Raw genomic sequence first — 23,614 nt, 5'->3', positions numbered from 1 at the left:
CTTGCCTATGGCAGCTAATCCATTCTCATGTTGACTAATTCATCTTCCTCACTGTGACTAGAGAATAGCAGCAAGAAACCAAGTTGGTCTCCCTCATAGTTGACAGCTGCTTTACTACTACAGACTTTCCAGGCTGAGAAATTCTGAACTTGCAATGCCCAGAATGATTGGTGCAATCAACAATGCAGTCAAGATTGATGAAAGCGTTGTGGAAGTTTCTGTCTACTAGAGATGAAGATTGGAGAGTTTTCTTTACAACCCCCTCCATATTTTCTATAACAGTGATTGTGTAGCTGCACTTTTTGAAGTGTGCTTCAAAAATGTTTATCCAAAATGTTTGACAAAGCTGGGAGCCAGGACCTGTGCAGAAATTTGTACTGAGGTTTCCAAAGAAGTGCTAAATGTCCCGTGCTTTAAGCAGGTGGATTATGATTTTCTGGGTTTACGGTAATGCCCTGTTCTAGGCTGAAACTGACAGCTCAGTTTTTAAAAGAAGTTGTAATAGTTTCTAGGGAATAAGAAAAATCTGACCTCCAGATTTGTTTACTGGTCTAGCCCCTAAAGGAGCATAGTGAGATTTACACCTTCCCTTTTGGCAGGTCCACAGAGAGAGCGTGGTGTGGTCAATGAGGAGTTATTTAGCCTCAGAATAATTCAAGAACATCATTTTTTCATTGGTTCAGATTGTATGTTCTTGAATTATTCTGAGGCTAAATAACTCCCCGTTGACCACACCACAATTTTTCTTATTCCCTAGAAACTATTACAACTTATTTTAAAAACTGAGCTGTCAGCACCTCCCTAAAACTAGGGTATTGCATTAAATCCAGAAAACCCAAGTCGCCTGCTTACGGCAAGGGATATGTAGAATGTCTTTGAAACCTCGGTACATGGAATACCATGGAAGGTGGCTGTCACACAAAGCACAACCCATTGAGGAGGTTTTCACTAACTTGAAACTGAATTATTCTTTCCAGGGGCCAACTTCATCAGCAATGCTGTGAAAAATGGACACTGGTAATTGATGAAACGCAAGCCAAAATGGCTAGGATGGCTGCTGCTGCCGCCTGGGGCTTAGGTAATGTATGCCTTCCCGCTGTGCTTGAGGGATGGTATAAGATAGCAATGCAGGAATGAGTACAGGGGCATAATTTACATTTTTTAAGATGTCTGCAGAGCTGTCCCTACCAATAGGCAAAACACAACTGTATAAGGCACCATGAAATTTGGTGCACCAAATTGCCCCAAATTTCATGGAGCCCTGTGCAACCGCATGCTGTCTATGGGCTTCAGCCAGCTGTCCGCCCCCAGCTTAGTGCCGATCTGGCTGCCCCCATTCAGTGCCAGACTTGTGGCCCCCAGCTATCCCCTGCCCAGCCCCATTACAGCCTTCCTCCCAAGGCTCAGCGCCCAGCATCTACTGAACAGGCAATGGCAAGCGACTCTGGTGGGTTGGAGAACTCAGAGCAGGGGGCAGCCGCACTGCGGGTAGCTGGAGAAAAGTGTTGCTTTCCCCTTAAAAGTGCCGCTTCTCTCTGGCTGGATTGATGGCTGCTGGATGCTCCTCCTGCTTGCGCCTCCCTCCCAGACCTGTTCCTGCATTGCCAACTCTCCCAGACTGAACATCATTGCAGTAAATGGCATCCAGTATGGGAGAATTGGCCACCTCTTTCCTCTTAGCTTCAGATCACACAACCCATCCTCCCCATGCAGAGCAGCTATTTCTGGGGAAGTGGGAAGGGGGGATGTCAGTGGTGGGCTGTTTAGGGCACCAGCAATGGCCCTCAATGTCTAAATCACAGGATAAGAAGAAATGTATAGAATGGATCAAGCTTACTGACAGCATGATATGAAATAATAAAGGTCATTTAACATTCAAGCCCAGAATGAAACCTCCTATGCAAAAGGCACCAGTACACTCTCAGGTAATGAGGAGGTATCTTTTGAGGGCTGAATAATAATAAACAGATGCATTGAAATAGAACCCTTTAACCTCTGCTGACTTAGGGTATGCCTACACTTGCACCCTCTTTCGAGAGAGGGATGCAAATGCAGCTGAGCGAAATTACAAATGAAGCACAGATTTGAATTTCCGGTGCTTCATTTGCATAATCATGGACTGCCGCTATTTCAGAATACCCTATTTCGAAATAATAAACACCGGGTAGATGCAGTTATTTCGAAAGAAACCCCTTCTTCCAAAATAGCTCGTAAACCTCGTTGTGTGAGGAATAAGGGTTATTTCAGAAGAAGGGTTTTCTTTTGAAATAACCGCATCTACACAGTGTTTGTTATTTTGAAATAGCGGTGGTCCGCGATTATGCAAATGAAGCATGGGAAATTCAAATCCGCACTTCTTTTGCAAGTTTGCTCAGCTGCATTTGCATCCCTCTCTCGAAAGAGGGTGCAAGCATAGACATACCCTTAGTTTCAAATCTAATGTGGTTTGTACATGAAATAAGCGTGATGTGATTTCACTAGTTTTTCTGGAATGTTATTCACAAATGGCAAGGCCATCCATCTCTTGCCATTTTGACAGGATGTTATCTCACAAGAAGTTCCTGAGTGGAAAAATTCTATAAATACGTCTGGTTTGAAGAGGCATCAGTGGAAAGAGGTGGGGATAGCTTGCATAGTACATGCTTGTGGTCTGCCTAACTCCATCCAGTGAAAATGAGCTTCCCCTTTTGAGAAACCAAAACATGGCCAAATGTTCCAGAAAAGCAGTTTCCTTCACAAGAGCCCAATGTTAATGTTGCAGCTATTTTATCACAAAGAATACAAGAGCTTTGCCTCCCATAATGAGACCTTGCCTTGTAAAATCACCCATGTTACAGTTTGCTATAAATGAAGTAGGTTGTCCCTTCTGAAGACAGATGACTGTAGTGCTTGCTTTAGGTGGGTATTTTCACTGGGAGAGAAGTGAAAAATTATCCATTTGAAGCAGTTGTACTACCTGATGCCTGTATAGAAAAAACACACAGAGCACTGTGCCATGAGTGGGTCTCCATTTGATTAATGCAGTCACCTCTACCTCTCAGCATAAAAATTGCCTTCCTGGAAGAGCCTGGTGGTCCATCTAATCCAGTATCATTTCTTGATTGTAACCAGAGCCTGATGCTGCAGAGAAAGTCTGAGAACTGCTGTGATATCTCTAATTGTCTCACGCTATACAGTTGGGGTACGTCTACACTGCAACACTATTTTGAAATAACTTAGTCCGCGTCTACACAGCAGGCAGTTATTTCGAAATAGTGTCAAAATACTGTCAAGCTGGAGGAATTCATATTCCGACTCCCCTTATTCCTCGTACAACGAGGGTTACAGAATTCAGAGGAAGAGTGTTCTGTTTCAAAATAAGTGCTATGTAGTCGCTCCCTATTTCGAAATAAGCTACGCAATTGATATAGCTCAATTTGTGTAGCTTATTTCGAGATAAGCCCTGCAGTGTAGACGCACCCTGGGGGAAATAACTTCAGATCAGATCAGTCCCTGAAACAGAGCCAATAGCTCTTGTAATTTTTCTGGTTAGTGTAATGTAGATAGTACTCTTATTCATACATAATCTAAACCTCTTTAAAAAATTGCGAGGTTGATTAATAATATCCTGGAGCAGCGGTGTCCTCAGGTTAATTGTCCAGTGGATAATGAGGGATTTCAGATAAGTGAGGTTCTTCCATAGGTCACTCTGAACAGTATATGAAACCTCACATGGTGCTTTTGGACTCCAAACTAGTCTCTTGGCAGGAATCGAGTAGTACTGTGAATCTAACCGCTGTACTGAGTGCTTATCACTTAGTCTAGTTCTGGCACTGTTTCATAGAAAGGGCTCCGGCCTCACCAAGGGTATCCATGTCTCTGCAGGTCAGTGGGATAGCATGGAGGAATATACTTGTATGATCCCAAGGGATACTCATGACGGTGCCTTCTATAGGGCCGTGCTGGCATTGCATCAAGACCTCTTCTCTTTGGCTCAACAAGTAAGTATACCTGACTGCTCCATTTGCTGTGTGTTACCAGGAAATACTGCATTAGCTGTCAAGCAATTAAAAAAATTAATCACGATTAATCACATGGTTAAACAATAATTGAATGCTACTTATTTAAATATGCCCCTTGTGCATGCGCCTTTAAAATTTTAAAGCTTACAAGTCCACTCAGTATTACTACTTATTCAGCCAATCACTCAGACAAACAAGTTTGTTTACAGTTTGCAGGAGATAACCCTGCCTATCTCTTATTTACGTCACCTGAAAGTGAGAACAGGCATGCACGTGCCATTGTTGTAGTTGGAGTCACAAGATATTAAAGTGCCATATGCCCCAAAAATTCAGATGTTCAACATTCTGGAGGACATGCATCCGAGCTGATGACGGGTTCTGCTTGATAGCAATCCAAAGCAGAGTAGACCAACCCGTGTTCATTTTCATCATCTGAGTTAGATGCCATCAGCAGAAGGTTGATTTTCTTTTTTGCTTATTCAGGTCCTCGGTTTCCACATTGAGCAAAAACTCTTCCTCTTATAAATGTTACAGTTGGACTTTTCAAGAACACTGGGTTCAAAAGCACAGCAAACACCAGTGATTCAGTCTATGTATGAGGGACTTTAACAAATCCAAGGACAGAACCCATGTTTGCATAAATGCAAGTCCCAATTTTTCCCCGTTCTCACCATTGGATTCTCCTGTTTTCTGTTAGTTTCCATTTTAGAGCTATTTCTCCCTTTAAGTGGCTGTCCTTTTCTGGTATCCTATGAAGTTTGGGGTAGTTCCAACCTTCCTTGTATGAGAATTGAGAGTGGACAGTTTAGTGCTAGCATGAAATATTACTGACTTTGGGCAGGGCCAACCACTGAAGTCTCAACTTCTATTTCAGTGCATTGACAAGGCCAGAGACCTGCTAGATGCTGAGCTGACCGCCATGGCAGGGGAGAGTTACAGTCGGGCCTATGGGGTGAGTATTTGACCTGCAGCCTTCATGTTCGCTTAGGTTATTTATATAAGATCAAAGCTTCCTGGCTATTTTTGTGAATTAAATATAAAAGCCCATGTAGGCCACGTGGACCCACAGGCTCTTATGAGCAGATTATGGCTTTTTAGAAAAGGATTCACTGAGAAGCAGAGTGAGCAAAATGTTTCTGATGGAACGCTGGAACTCAGCACCCTACAGCCCTTATTTCTGGCCCAATCAGGTTTTGCGATGAATTCTGTATCCATGTGGAAAAGCTTAGCTTACATTTCTCCCTACTCCAGTAGAAGGTCACTCTTCAGGTCAAATTTTAGAAGCATTGTGTGGGAAACTCAGGCTCAAGTGAAAATTTCCTCCAGTTTCCCCCCCCCCCCCCCCCCCCCCCCCCCCCCCCCCCCCCACACACACACAGAGGAAACCTAGAAGATAGTGGAATATCAAGACATCTGTAAGGCAACTGCCTGTATATTTTACCTCTTGATCAGTAGATTAGGTTTTGAGGCCAAATGCTGATCTTTATTCCTGGATTCATTTTGCATTGATTGGGGTGGAATATGATTGTTTCCATCAGGCTATGGTATCCTGCCAGATGCTGTCAGAGCTGGAAGAAGTTATCCAGTATAAACTTGTACCAGAACGACGCGAGATCATCCGCCAAATATGGTGGGAGAGACTACAGGTAAATCTACTATAAACATCTGTATACGTCCTGCGAGTGGCATGGACACTCACAGCTCCTGTTAGAGTTGTGAGTACTCAGCTTTTCTGATGGTCAGGCTCTGTCTCTCTTCTGCCCTCGTCTCCCATCAGAGCATGCACAACAATCCACTTTCTCTCCTTTACAAAAGTGTCCTATGCAAGTCCTAAGCATATATTTAATGCCTCTTGCCACTGCAGTAGTGTATGTGCTCATTTTAAAGCCTGACACAGGATCTTGCAAATTTGCCAGCTCCAAAGATTCTAAAGAGATCTGCATGGAGGAGACGTTTTGGTGAAACCTGCAGGCCCACTTGTACAAATGCTGTATCTAGTTGGCAGGTGTGAGGGTACTACACTTCTCAACTCCTCTTTTTTCATTTTCATGTCTGCATGTTAAATGTAGATGGATATTTTGTTTATGCCACATGTTGGAATGATTTGGTATGAGTAATAATGAGAAACAGAAGGCTGCGTCAATGTGCAAAGAATCATAGAAATTTCCTGTGTGCAGTGGCGTGGGGTAGTTGTGTTGAGTAGCATATTGAGTAGACATGGTAAGTGAGGTAATATCTGTTGTTGGGATCTTCCCTCCCCCCCCTTCACCTTTTCTCTCTAGTATAAATTTTTTAACACTTTAAGTCATCTTCTCCACCCTAGCTGGCAGTGCAGACCTGTTCCCTACTATTCTCCATTGATTTGTCCGGTTCACTATTAAGAGCCACGAGCAATGCAGCTTTCACCAATTCCACTGGAAAGCCAATGCATCTCCAGCCAGAGAGCATAATCCCAAGACACATCCCAGCACTTACAACCACCCAAATATGTGGAATGGGTGTCTATTCTGGAGGGAGCTGTTCTTGGAGAGGGAGGGCCTGTACATGTACACACGCAGTACCTTCTCATACAGTTCTGAGATGTTCCTCTCAGAGGAAAAAACAGTAATCAGAATGAAGTATTCACACTGTCTTGGACATCAGTGTTCCATCTCTCCCTGCTAGACCGGCCCCCATGCTGAAGGGTGTTTACCTGTTGCTATTATGAACATTTCAACTATTTAGGAAGCTGTGACAATGCTTTTTGCTTCCAAACTGCATTTTTGTCTGGAAATGCTGAGAGAACATTCCTCTGGAGAGGAGAGGCTGAGTGTGACGGGCAGAGTAATGTCTATGAGCACAGCTGTTTATGGTCCTGAAAATAGTACATACAGTTCTTGTACATTTTATAGTGTCTTACTAATAATTATAAAAGAGCTGTTAAATGATTTGGTGAAAGGTTAATTTGGGCATTAGGGAGGGCTACGCGGAACAGGCTTTTCTATCTAATTTGCATGCACCCCGTTTTGAAAAGCCTGTGTTGTTCTTAGCTATTTAATCAGAAATAAGACTTTTTTCCCTTCAGGATCACGTGCTGATTGACCATTTGACTTGCCTTCAAAGAAGCAATTTTGTGTTACTGCTTCCAGATAGAATCCCTTGCTAGCATGAAGTTGTCCTCGTCTCCAGTGGGCACAGTCCACCTTTGACCTCTGGGGTGGATAGTCCAAGTCGATCCTGCATCCATCTAAACACCAGAGTCCTCATAAAGACTTATGTATCTCACTCTTAAAGAACTTGATCAATCCAGTCAACCCAGGTCCCAATAGGTGGCCAGCAGCAATCAGGTATAGGCACCACCACTCACAATTCTGTGTTTTAGCCTGGTCTACAGTGCAGAGTTAGGTCTGTGTAAGGCAGCTTATGTTGATCTAACTCTGTAGGTTTCTACACTGCAACGTTGCTCCCACCAATGTAAGTCACCCACTATACCAACTTAATAACTGTGAGAGGTGTAGCATGTAGGTCGATGTAGCTAGTGATGTACAGTGTCCACACCAGGGCTACTCAACTTTGGAAGCCCTGGGGGGCCACAATGATACAGCACATGCCGAAGGCCGCAACTTAAGTGTGGTTGCATGTACATGCAAGTAGATATGCAAATATATGCAAATAGCTTCTTTCAGCTAATGCCCCTGCAGTCCTGGGACCTCCTCCCTGAGGGCTACACACGCCAACACCCCTCTGTTCCAGCCACCCTGTCCACTTGCATCTTTCAGTGCTCACCCCACCTGAGAAACACCTCGCCGTTGTGGAGTGTGTTCCCAGTGGAGGCCATGTTCAAAGGATCCCACCCCCGGGCTGTGTGTTGAGCCCCATGTAAACCCAAACTGCACAGCAGGCCGCTAACGAACAGGCCGTGGGCCACATGTTGAGTAGCCCTGGTCTACACAGTCACTGCGTTACTTGCATCACCTGATGGCTGTCAGCCTCGCACAGGGCTCACAGCTGGCAGTTCCCTCCTCCACATTCTGCAGCTCATAGCTACAGCCTGGCAGTACATGGGCAAGAAGGTACAGGTGGGGTGCTCCGGCTGTCAGTACCCTCCACAGTTAAGTCAGTGGAAGCATTCCTGGTGAGAGGGGGCATAGGGTGGACATGAATCACTCCAGTAATTACTGCTGTGACTGTACTTCACCCTAACTTAGATTAACTTAATTTTGTAGTGTAGACAAGACTTAATTGTCTGTATATACCGAAGCACCCTCCAGCTTCAGGGCAAGATCCTGTCTTATCTGCTCTGTTGGACTTTAAGCTATTGTGGCACTCAACTCAGATAGACAGTAACCAGACAATGCCTGTTTTAGTAGCTTAGCAGCTGGCAATGCAATTTTTGGCAGAGTGTCAACAAAATCACTTCAATGTCTGTAAAAACCAGCAACCAGTAGGGGAAGGAAAAGGGCAATAACAAAAATAACTTTCAGAATTTTTTTGTTTTTTGTACCTTCTGATATTGGAACTAGTCACAGTTGAAACCAAAAATAAAGTTTGACACTGGGTTTGGAAACGTTGTGAAACCCTTGCCTTGTTGTTTTGACAGTGCAGAAGTAACTGCTCTGCTTTTGGCTCTGCTTCTTCTGTAAAAGGTCTCGCTCCTTTTTCCATTAGAAAATGTCATTAGATTTGGAGCAACCAGCTAGCATCTAATGAGGTTTGGACTATTGAGTACGAGGCTCGGGGTCTTAGCCTCATTCACACCTAGCAAGGTTCAGAATGCAACCAATTAGTGCCATGTCTCTGTCTGCTATGAAGAACGGATACAACTGTAACTCTAATCTTGTGGAGAGGCTTTTCAGGTTTTCAGTTATGGAGAGAAGAGGGAGGAATGGTCCCATTGGAAAATAGAACGTTAATAGGTTCTGAATGCACTTCTTTTCCAAGGGCTGCCAGCGGATTGTAGAGGACTGGCAGAGAATCCTTATGGTGCGGTCTCTTGTTGTCAACCCTCATGAGGACATGCGAACTTGGCTCAAGTACGCCAGCCTATGCGGCAAGAGTGGGAGACTGGTGAGTACTGTCTAAGTTACAGTGTTCTGGAAGCTCAGCTTCATGGTGACACTTTAGCCATGGACATCTCCAAGCATTCCGGCTGCCTAGGTGACAGCAGAAACCCTAGAAGGAGATTGGTTTGGACGTGTTTAACACTGCAGCCAGCCTAGAGTCAGAAGTCAGTGGAGAAACCACTGTCAGCAGAGGACAGATAGTCACTCCAAAAGAGAATTACAGCCAATAGAGTAAGAGTAGTGTTAGTATTGTTAACGCTTGGCTCTTATATTGTACTTTCCATCATATCTAGAGAGCAGTGTTAGTATCATTGTTATTCTCCTAATTTAGCCAGTAACCTCAATAATATTTATTACTAAAAAGATACATAAACCACAAAATTCCCACGCTTTATTGGCTACTGATGTGAAAACACTGAGGGACAGGAGAAAATAGATCGTCCGTTGGGGTGGGAGATGTGAGTTACCCTTGTAAATACAGAAAATAGTGATCAGGCTGCTGGAATAGGAATCTCTCCATAACCCTCGATACAGATAATGGTTTGATAGTTCATTCCTATGTTTTACCACGCCCCATGTATTGCTACTATTGCTTACTACTTTCTGACAACTTGTTCCATGTCCCAGGTGGCCTGTTAGCACAGAAGCTTGTTCTAAATTGCTTCTAAGCCAGTGTTCTCTGCTTCAGTCCATAACCTCTAGTTTGACATTTATTATGAAATGGGTTCTATGCTCAGAAAGTCTATGTAAATGACGACCTGCAAACACAAGGTATGGGGAGAGATTGTGAGACTTGGGGATACTTCTCCACAGTGACCATACAGAATTGTTAAATCAGCTGCTATATATGAAACTCACGTGGCCATATAGTGGAAGTGGTGTAGCTTTGCACATGTTCTAGTACACAATTGCACTTTCTGCATATGACCTGCCTGTGTCCTCCTTATTACAGAGAAGCAATGTCCCTGTGAGTGGTCATTGTTCGAGACTCTTATGAACAAGGAAGTGTAGAGGTGATTGCAAGCTTGTTATAACTTGTTTTTTTTTTCTTCCCTATTCTTTCAAGGCTTTGGCCCACAAGACTCTTGTACTACTCCTAGGAGTAGACCCATCTCGACAGCTGGATCACCCGTTGCCAACTGTTCATCCCCAAGTGACTTATGCCTACATGAAGCACATGTGGAAGAGCGCCCGCAAGGTACATGTTATCGAGAGCCTCAGTATCCTTTCCACTCTGAGTTGCTCCGTTTTCAGTTTCTTTCTGTGTCATAGCCACTAACTTTCTCGTTCCTAAGGAACAGGAAGGTAGCTGCAGATCTTACCATGCCCCCGAAAAAGAAAGCAAATAGAGCTTGGATCTCACTGGTCTGACACCCTCAGGACCCGAGCGATCCCAGATGAGGGAATTTGCCAAACCAGGAAAGGTCCCCTGCCACCACCAGCCCTCTGAGCATGCCACCCTTCCCCACCACTGGCTCCTTTGGCCCCACTGCCAGCCAGATGACTCGACTGCCCCGGTCCCGCTGCCATAGCTGCTGCTCCAGCCCCACAGCAGCTCGCAGCCCTGGTCCTACTGCTGGCCAGCACATGGCCCCAGCTGAATTGCCACGGCTCCACTGCTGTGGCCCCAACAGGCTTCCCCTGCTGAGCTGCCATGGTTCTGTCCCCACTGCCTGGTCAGCATGCAGTCTCGCTTGGGCTGCCGTAGCACAACCCTGCGGCCAGACTAGCACGCACGGGCTGCCTCTGCCCCACCACCACTGCCAGGCTGCTGCAGCTCTGGCCCCACCACCACCAGCCTTACTGTGCATGGGGTTCTCAGCAGCTGGCCCTCTTGCCCCGAGGCACTCTCATTCAGACCTGCTGAACAACAGATATTGCTGGACGAGAGAGCCCCGGTTTAGGGAGGTGCAACCTGTAATACTTATTGTTTTTTATTTGGGGAAATCTTTTTCAGGACTTCTATTAAAAATCCTAAAGGAACACAGAGAGCATAAACCCAGTTTGCTTTCACTGAAAGTCTCTTTTAATAAATCACCAGTGGTTTCCTCAGGGGTACAGAGTCGCATCAGCGGTAGGCATGATGCCCTTGCCAGGATTTTTACCTCTTGCTTAGCACTGGGTATGCTCCCAGCCACCCCATTACAAGGATACTGGAATTGCCATCTCCAAAATCATGCCTGTTTGTGCCCACCGAAGCTGCTTGTCATCACCACAAGCTGTGGTACGCCAGTAAAGAAACAAGAAAAAAATTTGCAACCTCAATAAAGGCAAAACAGATTTTTGTGATGGGCATGGATGAAAACATTTAACAGATGAAAACATCCAATCCAGAGACAGCTGGAAAGTACATAGGGCTTTGTCAGCAGAATAACTTAGCTGTGTGGAGCCTCAGATGAATATCCTAGCACTGCAGCACAGAGAGAGTTTACATACGCAAATCCAGTAAGCTCTAGATTGGATGACTTAACTTCTTTTAATATATAGTAAAGCCTCTGTTTGTTCTCAAATGTTTTACCACATCTCTCTCATTTTTGATGTGTTTGGGCTTGCCAGCTCCGGGACTGTGCCGTTTTCAAGCACTTAGCCTAACCGTCCTTCCATTAATTGTAAAAAGCAGAAGTAGTTGCCTATCTGTAGAATAGAGTGCAACTCATTTTTGTACCAGAGCTGTCTCTACTCTGTTCACTAAATGTCATGAGAGATCTCAATGGTATCATTTTCTGGCATGGAGATACCTCCCAGGTATGTCTCATCTCCGCTGAGTGCCTTTAAAAGGGAAAGGGGGACCTCCAATTAATACTTTCGAGTCTTCTGTTTGATCTGGAACGGAAAGAGAGAGCAAAGTGTGAGACACAGTTGTAGAGAGCAGCAGGAAAGAAGGCACACAGAGTGTAAGAAGCAGCTGGAGAGAGGACTGTGTGGCAGAGGTATGGCAGAGGAAAAGGAGGGTATGAGAGCTGAGACAAGATTACGTGGAGCCATGAGAGCAAGGCACTTCAGTATGACGCACTACTAGATGAAGCCAGTGAAGATTGTAAGAGGGGAAGGACTGGGTCAGAGGCACCCTCCCCCCCCCATCCCTAAACTGTACTGTTCTCTTTAGCGCAGGGGCTATGCCTCTCCATTTCTAGTATGTAAAGCCCTGTGTATATGTTCAGTGCTGCATAAGCAATACCTTAGCCCTAGGCCAGTGCTTTTACTGAGTCTCAGTTTCAGCATTGGTTGTGAGCTCTGTTCTCTTTGGGACACAGATCCATGACTCGTAAACAGGCTCTTTGCACACCTTTCAAATTGAAGTGCTTGATTTTTGAAATTCAGGCTAGACCTGCAGCATTGTCATAGAAGCCAGGCTACAATGTGACGGGGCTGACAGCTAGAAAATGTGGATGCCTATTTATCAGGTTAAAACACTGAAAATGTGCTGTAGAGAACATTCTTGAACTATGTGATTGAATTTTTTTTTAATGATGAATTTGTGAAATAGAATGCATACAGACATATGGCTGGTTGTTAAACTTCTTGTAACCTCTATGTGGAACCCTTTATGACTTTTAGTGCAAATCTGTAGTCGTAGAAGGCTGAGTTTTCTCCTGCCATGTTCAGGTTCGGAATAAGTCACAACTTGCCTGAAACTTGCTCTGTGGTAGGCTCTTTACTTCTCACTTGACACCTCCCAAATTTACTGAAAGAATGAGAGCTAAATGCGAGCTTCCACTCAGCACCTGTAGAATAATATTAGTCTTTCTCAGCAATGTGGTATAGTAAGGGAATAAACTGTACAACACCTCTCCTAAAAAAGACTGTTGTCAACCACTGTAGGCCAAAGAGATTCCTCCCACTACAAACTGCAACTTGATTTATGAATCCACTTATTTAAATAAACTGCCCACTTTGATATTCCTTTTTTACATTGCCTTACAATTCATGTCTATTGAAAAAGCAGAGTTTTATTCTGTGTGTTGACCAGATTGCCGGGTATGGATAGGAATGGGAGTGGAAGCATCAAGTTTTTAAAGTATATCTTCACCTATTTTAGCTAAAGCTTAGTTACAATAAGCAGAAGAGTAGCACCATTTTACTGGCAGATATTTGAGGGGAGTGGGTATCTTTTGCGCCTCTGCTAGCCCTGTGTTCATATTAGAAGCATGACAATTTTCCTTGTTCTGCCTCTCCGTTAAAACCCTTTTTCCTGATGGTTGGTTGATTGAATTCAGTATGCTGAAAAGTGAGTTTGACATTTGCACTGAGCTGATGAGTCATCCAATTCTGGTGGTTTCTGTCTCACCCTCTTAAATAGCTTTGCTAATGAGAAAAATGCTCATTCCCATAGACAGAAGAGAAACAAATTGGCCTCTTAATAGCACATTGTGCAGTTTCTGACCTGAAATGACCTTTTAGATGTCAAGAGCTTTATCTTTAATTGCTTCCAGAGGGGAGCACGCACCTCTTTTGTTTAACGTTTAACTGCAATTTTCCTTGCTTTTAATTTCTTTATTGAGTTGAAAGTATTTTTTCCCAAGTCTTGCTATCATGAGCTGCTTCCACACTAAACTCTCTCCAACCCATCTGAAAAAGAGCCATGCGCTGTTCCATAATGTTTCCAAAACAACTTGCAGAGAAGTCTATATATTTCAACTAGTAAAGAACTAAAATACTTCAATACTGGCACTTGGAGCCAGGCCTGAGGTCTCAGGGGAGAAGAGGCAAGCTCCCTAAGAAACTGTAAAATTCCTTAGCCAAGATTTCCTCAAACCAGTCTTCTCAAGCAGTTGAGTGTGGTATAGATGGGCTTCCCATAATCTCCGGAACCCTCAGTCTGCTTGCCATTTTTGACATAGCTTACGAAACCTCTTCTAAAATTAGTAAAAGGTCAGATTATGCAATTATGTGTGCTATACATCAGCTACCTCTTCGTTTCCAAGTGAGTTTTAGGATGATAGTAACATTCAAGTCATGGATAATCTGGGACCTGCCCCAGTGTTCTGTGGCAAATCAGATGAGAGGCTTCTGTTTGATTTCTAGGATCACATTGTGGCATATTGCCCTGCTTGGGTTGCTACCTACTGTGCCGAGACAACACTGAGTTTGCCTATTGTGGCAGCCTAGGCACCCTTTCTGCCTGTCCTGCAGAGGCTGGCTACTAATCCTCCTTCAGCGTACACACAGGCAGGCCACAACCAACTGCAAAACGACAGACACTGAGAACAGCTCTGGGAAGACTTGGTTTAAGAGACTTGCCCCAACACTCAGGTGTCCACCTCCCTTGCAGTGCAAGCCCAAAGATATATTATGAAATCTGCCTCCTCCCTCAATGTGGAAGAAGGTATGCACAGCTTCTTACCTCCCCCCACTATGAAGTGTACAAATGGGGTGATTACAAAAGGTGGGTTTTAAGTGGATAAAGAGGTAGCAGACAGAACAAAGTAGATTACTGAGCAAATGAAACACAGCATGCATACTAAGCTTGATTCCCTAAAGAAAATGGTTACAAATAGTCATTCCTCACCCCAGATGGTAGATTACAGAAAGTCCTGAAAGGCAGCTGCACTGGTCTGCAGCTTGTGAGTTCAAGAATTGTTACTCACAACCTGAACATCCTGAACATCAGTTCTTGTTCCCAGGTATTTCTCAGGGTCTTTTTTTGGGTGGGGAAGCTGAGGAGAACCCTGATCAACTTACTTCCAGTGTTAAATAAGATTTACATGAGGCTTTCGGTAACCGGGTTTGGTTCTTTAAAGGATTTGAAACCACAGACAGAGGAATACTTCTTTTTAGGGTCAAATAAAGATTTTTTTATTTTTTCTATTTACTTTATAATTAATTTTCCATTTAAATCAATTCACTATTTTTTATTCTTTTAAGACAATATAATATACAAAGAAAAAGTAGAAAAACAGTACAGTTAAAAAAAAAAACCAAGAAATAACAACTTCTCCTACAGATATACCCTCCTGATTTAACTTTAAACAATTTATGGAGTCAACAAATATATAATACTCACGTTAAGAAAGACAGAAGCATTGCTTAGATTCGGGAGATATTCTTTTCTTTGTTTTTCCTTTCTTTGGATTTTTCGTTGCAACTTACGACCTGTGTTGTTCCCCTTTCGGAGCTTATTTGTTTCCCTTTCGGAGCTTATGTGTGGCAGCGAGATTCAGCGCCAGGGAGGGAGCCCTGGTTGATCAGACCTAGCTTTTTGGATTCGCAACCCTTCCTTTCACAGAGGCGAGACTCTTGTTTTCCATTCTTGACCTCCGCCTTCTTTTAGTGGAAAATGACTAGAAGTCCAAGATGGTATTTAGCACGAGGTGACAGCACCACCTGACCTACCTACATCCCAGGACCCTCCCAGGAAGAAGAGAGATGAGTATCTTCAGGAGTGAGGAACCTTTTTTTGGGTCGGGGGCCACTGACCCACAGAAAAATCAGGTGGGAGCCACACACAAGTGAGAAGCAAAAAAAAACCCAAAACCCTCACTGACATGATGCCCAACTAAGGAGAAGAAAGACTCTCCCCACATTTCCCTTGTATATCAGAACCTGGAAGGGGCTCAGCCTAGTAGATTTTGTGTACTCCAACCCCGTGGTGGGGCACCAGGGGGAGCTGGAGCACCAGCATAGGCTCCCCAATGCAGGGGGAGGGGCTGAGCTTTGAGGGTCGGAGCCAGACAAACTGGGGGCCTGAGGTTCCCCACCCCTGCTTTACAGTCTTGTTTCTCCCTAATAGCCCATCAAGTGTGATGACCGGCTGTCTTCTGGGTGTCTCCCAAACACACCCAGTTGTAATTGTTACGTACACATTGTTCCTCACTTTAAATACAGGTATATAATTTGGATAATCACACTTGGTATAGCATAACCTTCCCGATGATAGCTTATCTCGAATACATCTCAATTATGTCTCATCCATATCAGAAGCACATTTTCATAAAGAAGGTGGAGTGTAATGTCACACAGGCTTTCCAGGCCCAGCAGTAGAGAGCCGAAAGCTCTCATTTGTAGAGTTGGCTTTGCAAGGTTGCCAGAGCCAGGGTTTTTTGCCTTAAGAGCGTAAATGCTAAGTCATGTCTCTACTGATAGGCATTAGGTTGAAGGTTTGTATGTGATGAAGAGGAGTCCACTGAAAAGTCCTGAATAGCAGTTCTGGATTTATGAGGTGGTGATTCAGGGTTCATGGATTTTAAAGACTGAAAGGTTTTTGTATTTGTATTCTGTCTTATCAAGCAACGTTACTCCATATGAATGCAACTAGTAAAAGGGCATTGCTGGGAAAATTAAGGTCTGTTTTGCTCCTATGAATACCTGTATTTCTAATGGATCACATTCTCCCTTGTGAAGCTGCATTTAACTCCTACATTCATCTTGTCAAAATCCAATTGCAGATCGATGCCTTCCAGCACATGCAGCACTTTGTGCAGACAATGCAGCAACAGGCACAGCATGCTATCGCAACCGAAGACCAGCAGCACAAGCAGGAGCTCCACAAACTCATGGCACGGTTAGTACCATGTCCTTGAGGCCCAGTGCTTGGTTATTAATAACTGCACAGATCCTGAGATTGCAAAATCCTTGCAGAAAATACACGAATAGTAATTCCACTTATTATAGGGGTGAGTTGCTTCAGTTAGCTGGTAGAGGCTGGTTGTGTTATGTCACGTACCTGTCCAATGTATAATAGTAATAGCTAAACCTTCTGCAAATTCAGACGCTCTCTTGAATGACAGAGGTTACTAATGACTCCAAGACCACATTTAAGCAAGCTTGTGTTAGTCATCTGGGGTGTGTCTAAACTACATGCCTCCGTCGACGGAGGCATGTAGATTAGCCAGATCGGCAGAGGGAAATGAAGCCGCGATTAAAATAATCGCGGCTTCATTTAAATTTAAATGGCTGCCCCGCTCTGCCGATCAGCTGTTTGTCGGCAGATCGGGGCAGTCTGGACGCAACGCGCCGACAAAGAAGCCTTTCTTGATCGGCACAGGTATGCCTCGTGAAACCAGGTTTACCTGTGCCGATCAAGAAAGGCTTCTTTGTCGGCGCGTCGCATCCAGACTGCCCCGATCTGCCGACAAACAGCTGATCGGCAGAGCGGGGCAGCCATTTAAATTTCATTTCCCTCTGCCGATCTGGCTAATCTACATGCCTCCGTCGACGGAGGCATGTAGTTTAGACGTACCCAGGGAAGTGGTTGCATTTTTCCTGCATTGTGGCTTATAGATTGACGACGCCAGAGCTCCCAGCATGACTAGCTCTTTGTTTTGGGGGGGATTCCTGGCAGCAGGAAAAAAACACTTTCCATGTGACTGGGTCAGCCTGGCATATCCAAGAGTCCAGCAGCTCAGGCACTTGGTGCAGCTGTGCTTTTGGCAAGTGGGTGCCCAGCTTGAGGTAGCCTTTTTAAAAATAGTGTTACATTAAAAATCTAGTCAAAATTAGGGGTTAAAATGCAGTTATTTTACTAATCGAGGAGTTGATAGAATTGCAGAGCCCCCTGGGCTCTGTGTTTAAAATGTAGTCGGAGCCAGGTGAGCAGGCAGCCCAGCTCAGTCACTGCGCTGGATCCAGGACCAAATCCTGCTGCACCTCTGCAATTTAAAATACAGTAGGAGCTGGGTGGCGAGGGAAGGAGGCTGCCCGGATCCTACTGCATTTTAAATTGCAGAGCCACAGTGGGGTTTGGTCCTGGCATGAGCCGGGACCTGTCTGCCCAGCCAGCAGCAGCCCTTGTCTGTGGGGGGCCCCAGCAGGGAGCTGGGACCCCTCCGCCCCCCCCCCCCCCACACACACACACACAGGGACTGCTGCCGGAACACCCTCCGCTACCTCTCCTTCGCCCTCCATTCCTCCCTCCCCCCCCCCCCCCCCCCGCAGGCTGCTGCCTATGAGGGGGCAGGCGGAAGCCAGTTCCCCCCCAACCCTGGATTCTGCTCTCCCACCTTGCTGCCTCTGATACAGAGGCAACAAGTGGGGGAGGAAGGGAAATGTGAGTAGTTGATAAGAAACTGAATGGTCAAAAGACTATGATGGCTTACTGCTGAATAGAACTTTAAAAAGAACCAGTATTTTTTTCTTAACTATATTTTTTTCCAGAATGAGAGTTTTATAACAGCGATTCTCTGCCTTGATGTTCTCTAATGCTTTAGCTTGAAAGGCAAGTGCTGATGAGTTCAGCACTGAATTTTTCTTGTGTTACAATCATAGAAAATTGCAAAATGTGGAAAGACTGTGCTGTGTTATTTTGGCACTTAAAGCTTCCCAAGGGACCTATGCATTAAACCTTTCAGAGAACCCCTCCTTTTGCAATGAAAATATTTTATTTTCTGTCCTCTGAGCAGGCGTGAAGAGTTATTCTTGGCTGTGGCCAAGACTAGTCTCCATGCACCCTAGCAACTAGCTTTCATAGTGTATTTCCTCAGGGCCTACTGGTCCCGATGGCAGAGTGTGGGTTATGTGCTGCTTATCTGTGGCCATCCAGTACATTATGTCAGTCACCTCATACAGCGACAGTGTCTCCTATATTGTGACTTTCATGTGGGGATTTCTGAGCATTTTATAAACTTTAATTAAGCCACCGGTTGCCTTCGTGGGACATATAGTATCCTCATGTTATAACGAGGCACGTGTGACTTGGCCAGAGTCAAAGCAAGTTAGTGGCAGAGTTTAGAAACTGAACGTTTGGAGCCTTGACTGTTATGAACTACTCTAACTACAGAGTAGCTCTTCCCCATCTGGGTTTAAAGATGGCTTATTGGATGGGTTTCCAGAATAAATTGCTTTTCAGACCTTGGACAAGAATTCTGCATTTTAAACTGACATTTGATTTCTTAGTGCTTTCTCTGGTGTAGGGTTAATAGTTTGCCCGGCTTTTTCAGGTGTTTTCTGAAACTGGGTGAATGGCAGCTTAATCTGCAAGGCATCAATGAGAGCACCATCCCCAAAGTCCTGCAGTACTACAGTGCCTCCACAGAGCATGACCGCAACTGGTACAAGGTAGCCAAGGAGAGAACTCAGTGCTAAATATAATGAGCACTGGATCCCAAAATACAATGCAACACAACATTGTGTGGCCCAAATGATCTTCTGTCCTCTTACAATAGAATAGATGCTGCTGGTGTGTAAGTGACCCTGCAGCTCTAGTCAAAATGCAACAGCTGATGTTTGCTGACCAGTGGAAGTGGATTGTACTTCAACTCATGCGGTTGCATTCAGAATCTTCTCTCTTGTGAGTTGATTATGGCTGCTTAGGTGAACAGGGGAGATTAATCTGTAGGGAAGAGTTTAAACTTGCTCCACCAAGTGTTATAATTCTATAGGTTTTCTACTGTGAAGCCAGAAGCTCCTTTGAGAGCTTTCAGAGAACTGAAAGGTGCTCCTGTAAAAAGTACCTTCACATTTGAACCAGATTTCCCCTTGGCAGCCTGTTCCTCACCATCCGCCCTTCTGTGTCTCTCCAGTTGTCCTCTCCTTATATTTCAGTTCCTCACACTTTCCCTTGTCTTGAATTTTAGCTCTTCAGTTTGATCTTTGATGAGCAAGCGGGGGTGGGGGATAGGCCATGATTTGGTTTTGCTGTGTGGAGGCTTCATCATTCTCGGAATGGCTGTTGATGTTCTGCTCCCCTATCGGCAGGCCTGGCATGCCTGGGCAGTGATGAACTTTGAGGCTGTGCTTCACTATAAACATCAGAACCAGGCCAGAGATGAGAAGAAGAAACTGCGCCATGCCAGTGGAGCCAGCATCACCAGCGCCAACACGGAGGGCAGCAACAGTGACAGCGAGGCAGAGAGCACGGAGAACAGTCCCATTCCATCTCCTGTGCAAAAGAAAGTCACTGAGGTACGGTCCTCCTGGCCTACTGGGGATGGGCAGTGCCGCTTGGTGCACGCATTGTTTGAAACGTGTCATGTGACTTTCCTTTCTGAGAAGTCTTTAGTAACAGGGCTCGGGCCTTTGAGACACAGATTATAGGAGATACAATTGTAAGCAGAAAGTTTTAGTTCTTCTTAGTGCTGTATAATTTTTGCCCATACATTCAAGGATAATAAGAACCCTAGCTGCTGCTGTGCTGCAGAGTGGCTTGTGAAGAAAGAACATGGGTATCTATGTATTCTCTGTGAAGGTGAGAGATAGGTGTGGACTTTAAGTGCAGGGTATTAGCTGCTCGAGTATATGAATATGTCCTGTGGAAGTGAAGAATAGGAATGGGGTTGGTGTGAATTATTACGCATGCCTGTGTCATCTCCCCGGCCACTGCAGATGCATGGCGACAGCCTGCAGAGCCACATCTTCAGCTTGCTCTCTGTTTCTACAGCTTTCCTGCTGATGCTACATCCTTTACTCTAATATGCTTTGTAGAACTAATGCAGCTATTTTTATTCTCACAGGATTTGTCCAAGACCCTGTTGCTGTATACAGTCCCTGCTGTCCAGGGCTTCTTCCGCTCTATCTCTCTATCTCGAGGCAACAATCTACAGGACACTCTCAGGTACCTAGTAAAGCACGTACCCAACAAAATCAAGCTGTGACGTACAGGACTCATGCACATTAGAACTCCCTGTAACATGTCTCTGCTCTCCTCATATGCAGCTAAACAAATTGGAGACTAAACATTTAGTTCAAGCTTGTTTTATAATCACATGCTCTTGGATCAGAGAGGAAGAGACTGCTGTAGGTTCTGAACATCCTCTTTTTATTTCTTCAGGGTCCTTACACTATGGTTTGATTATGGTCACTGGCCTGATGTCAATGAAGCTCTGGTTGAAGGGGTCAAGGCAATCCAAATAGACACCTGGCTGCAGGTAAGGAGTAGGAGGGGCTGGGATGGATTCCACTTCTTACCTAGCCCTTAGAATCTCAATGACTGTAAAATCCCAAATGGCACCTTGCCAAAGGAACATCTGTATCTGACCTGATGAGAACCAGGTGCTCACCATAGATATTGTCACTCTTCTAATAAGCACCTTGGACAGAAAGTGGAACAGCATTCCTGGGTGCCTGTATGAGCTGAATAGTGCCAGAGAAGGAGGAAGAGTAAGGGATTTTAAAGTTAGAGAGAACATGCAGTAATGGTGATAAGGTGTGAAGTCTTGCTGTGCGACACTTATGTAATCTAGATCCGCAGTCCATTTCAGGATGACTTTATAGCAGGGGTGGGGAACCTATGGCCCACAGCGATGCAGCCTTTTAATCTTGGGGCTCCCTCCATACACATACCCTGCAGCAGCGTGAGCTGACTCTGGTGCTCCAGCCTGTGGGGTCTGCCTGGCAGGGAGAAAGAAGCGGCTCTGCACACTGGAGGAAAGTGCTCACTGCAGCCTTCACCCTCCCATTGCCCCCATTGGCTAGGAATAACGGGGTGGTGCCTGCAGCATGCAGAGCCATCTGTGCCCCCTCAAGAGCTGTGCTACACAGGCACCCCATCCCCTGCTCCCCAGACTCCATACCCCCACCCCACCCCTGTTCCTGCAACTTCCCTCACTCCGTCCCACACCCCACATCACTAGCCCACTCCTAAACTCTTCCTTCTTGCCCAGATCCTACTGCCCCAGCCTGCTCCTTCACCCTACTTCTCACCCAGACCTCTCCCCCCCTCCCCAGCAGTCTCTTCCTGCACACTGAACCCCTCACTTTTGGCCCCACCCCAGAGCCATCGGGGGGTCACAAAATCCACTAACCGTAGGCCCCCTAAAGAGTTAATTCAGCCCTCAGAGTAGGGGGAGTGTCTTTTTTTCTCCTGCTTCTCAGAGGCCATGTCTGTGAGGGAGAGTTTTTTCCTTCTTCTCACTAGGGGACCAAATCAGTGGTCAGGGTTTTTTTATGTTGGCTTGGTTTGGTTTTGCTTCTCATTTGTGTGTGGCCCCCGACTGATTTTTCTGTGGGTCAGTGGCACCCAAACCAAAAAAGGTTCCCCACCCCTGCTTTATAGACTGCACTTCATATAGGAGGCGCCACTTTTTTTTTTTGCTTGTTCAAGCTGTGGGAGAAGCCTGCAACAGTTTGTGTGGGGAGTATCATCCAACAGTATGGGCAGGAATTAATGTCTACCAGAAGGGACTGTTTGCTCATGGTAGTCATTGTCTCACATGGGTGTTCTATACCTCTGACATCACCATTTGGATCTTTGTGCACCCCATCTCTGTATTCTCTCTCTACTTTGTAGAATGCATCTCTGGCTACTCTGTGGCAGACAAGCCTTTGAGGTCTTTGATGTGAGTGGATTGGTCTATGTAGCTTGTGAACTGTACGTGCAAGTGTGACTGGAATTTTTATCATCTTTGCTATCAGGTGATCCCTCAGCTCATTGCAAGAATCGATACTCCTCGGCCTTTAGTGGGGCGCCTTATTCACCAGCTCCTCACAGATATTGGAAGATACCATCCCCAGGTAAGGTGTGGCCCTGAGGAAGATTCTCAGATTCTTGGTCAAGTTGAGCTTCCTAGTTCTATGAGATGTCTATGAGTGTGACAAGGGAGTGAAGATGTGAGTGGCGGATTCTGGCACAAGACTGATTATAGTTTATATCAGAAGAGCTTTATTACTGCTCCCTCTCCTGAATGGCTTACTCATTCCCCTGAAAGATTTCATCCCCTCAGCCCTTTCACAGGAGAGATGTAAATGAGAGGCAGATGAGACATGCAGCATTCAGACCAGACAGAATCTGAAGTCCTCTCCATCTGTTGGGAAAGCTGCTTATGAAAATTTCTTTCTAAACTCTAACTTCATTAAATAGTTAATGGACAGTAGCTAGTAGTAAGACACTAGTTGCATTTCCTAGCTTGACGTAAAGAGAATCTGTCCTAGCATGCTGGAGAAAGACATTTTCTGTTCCACTATCAGTTAGGCACTAGGTCATCAACACTGAAATTATTCTGCTACGTGATCAGTGAAAATCCAAATATTTGAGATTATGGATGCAAAAACAAATCTGTTTAATCATTCAGTTATCTATTTCAATAAGTAAGTTACTTTTTCTGCCACAAAATTGTCATTTCTTAGTAGAATGTTACTGAAGCAGACTTGTCACCTGGAATCTATGCACTTGGACTTGTTTTATTTTGTTTTAATCTTGTTAGCATCTATGCAGAGCCTGTTATTTGTATGTAGTTATAAATTATTACTGTCTAATATCTGTCATAGGCTTTGATCTACCCCTTGACTGTGGCCTCTAAGTCCACCACAACTGCACGTCATAATGCTGCCAATAAGATCCTGAAAAACATGTGTGAGCACAGTAACACTCTGGTACAGCAGGCAATGATGGTGAGTGCTGTGTGTAAGGTCAATTAAGAATCATTCCATTGACTGAGACACCTTCCACCTTTTTTGGTCTGTCCCAGTAGCAATGTTTTCTCCCATTAAACTAAAGAAAAATGTTGATTATTTGATTCTGAGTATGACTCATTTGTTTGAAAGGAATGATAGTGTTCAAGGACACAGTCTCAAGGAGACTTTGTACTGCGATGGAACCATAACCTTTACATTTTGGGGTTGTGATGTTTGTCACAGTGAAACTGTGGAGGTGAGGGGAGTGGAGAAAGGGAATCATTGACTGTAAAAAGAAACAATGTA

General features: G+C 44.8%; 1 protein-coding gene across 6 annotated transcripts in view; it reads left to right on the top strand.

The window, feature by feature from the left end:
* Positions 1-23,614, top strand: part of MTOR (mechanistic target of rapamycin kinase) — a 125,496-nt gene that overhangs the window by 84,048 nt on the left and 17,834 nt on the right. For all 6 annotated transcript variants that reach the window (XM_089773066.1, XM_089773069.1, XM_089773068.1 and 3 more), the window contains 13 exons: positions 978-1,078; positions 3,865-3,980; positions 4,876-4,953; positions 5,540-5,647; positions 8,922-9,047; positions 10,110-10,241; positions 16,429-16,544; positions 18,919-19,036; positions 19,676-19,882; positions 20,431-20,531; positions 20,748-20,844; positions 22,331-22,429; positions 23,183-23,305. In XM_089773066.1, coding sequence (XP_089629192.1) covers positions 978-1,078; positions 3,865-3,980; positions 4,876-4,953; positions 5,540-5,647; positions 8,922-9,047; positions 10,110-10,241; positions 16,429-16,544; positions 18,919-19,036; positions 19,676-19,882; positions 20,431-20,531; positions 20,748-20,844; positions 22,331-22,429; positions 23,183-23,305 — 1,522 coding nt within the window. The remainder of the gene's footprint in view (positions 1-977; positions 1,079-3,864; positions 3,981-4,875; positions 4,954-5,539; positions 5,648-8,921; positions 9,048-10,109; positions 10,242-16,428; positions 16,545-18,918; positions 19,037-19,675; positions 19,883-20,430; positions 20,532-20,747; positions 20,845-22,330; positions 22,430-23,182; positions 23,306-23,614) is intronic.

The sequence above is a fragment of the Pelodiscus sinensis genome, chromosome 24 (assembly GCF_052426305.1).
Source record: "Pelodiscus sinensis isolate ZL-2025 chromosome 24, ASM5242630v1, whole genome shotgun sequence".
Lineage (NCBI taxonomy): Eukaryota > Metazoa > Chordata > Testudines > Trionychidae > Pelodiscus > Pelodiscus sinensis.
The sequence above is the reverse complement of the archived record's forward strand: the minus strand, read 5'-3'. Positions and strand labels throughout refer to the sequence as shown.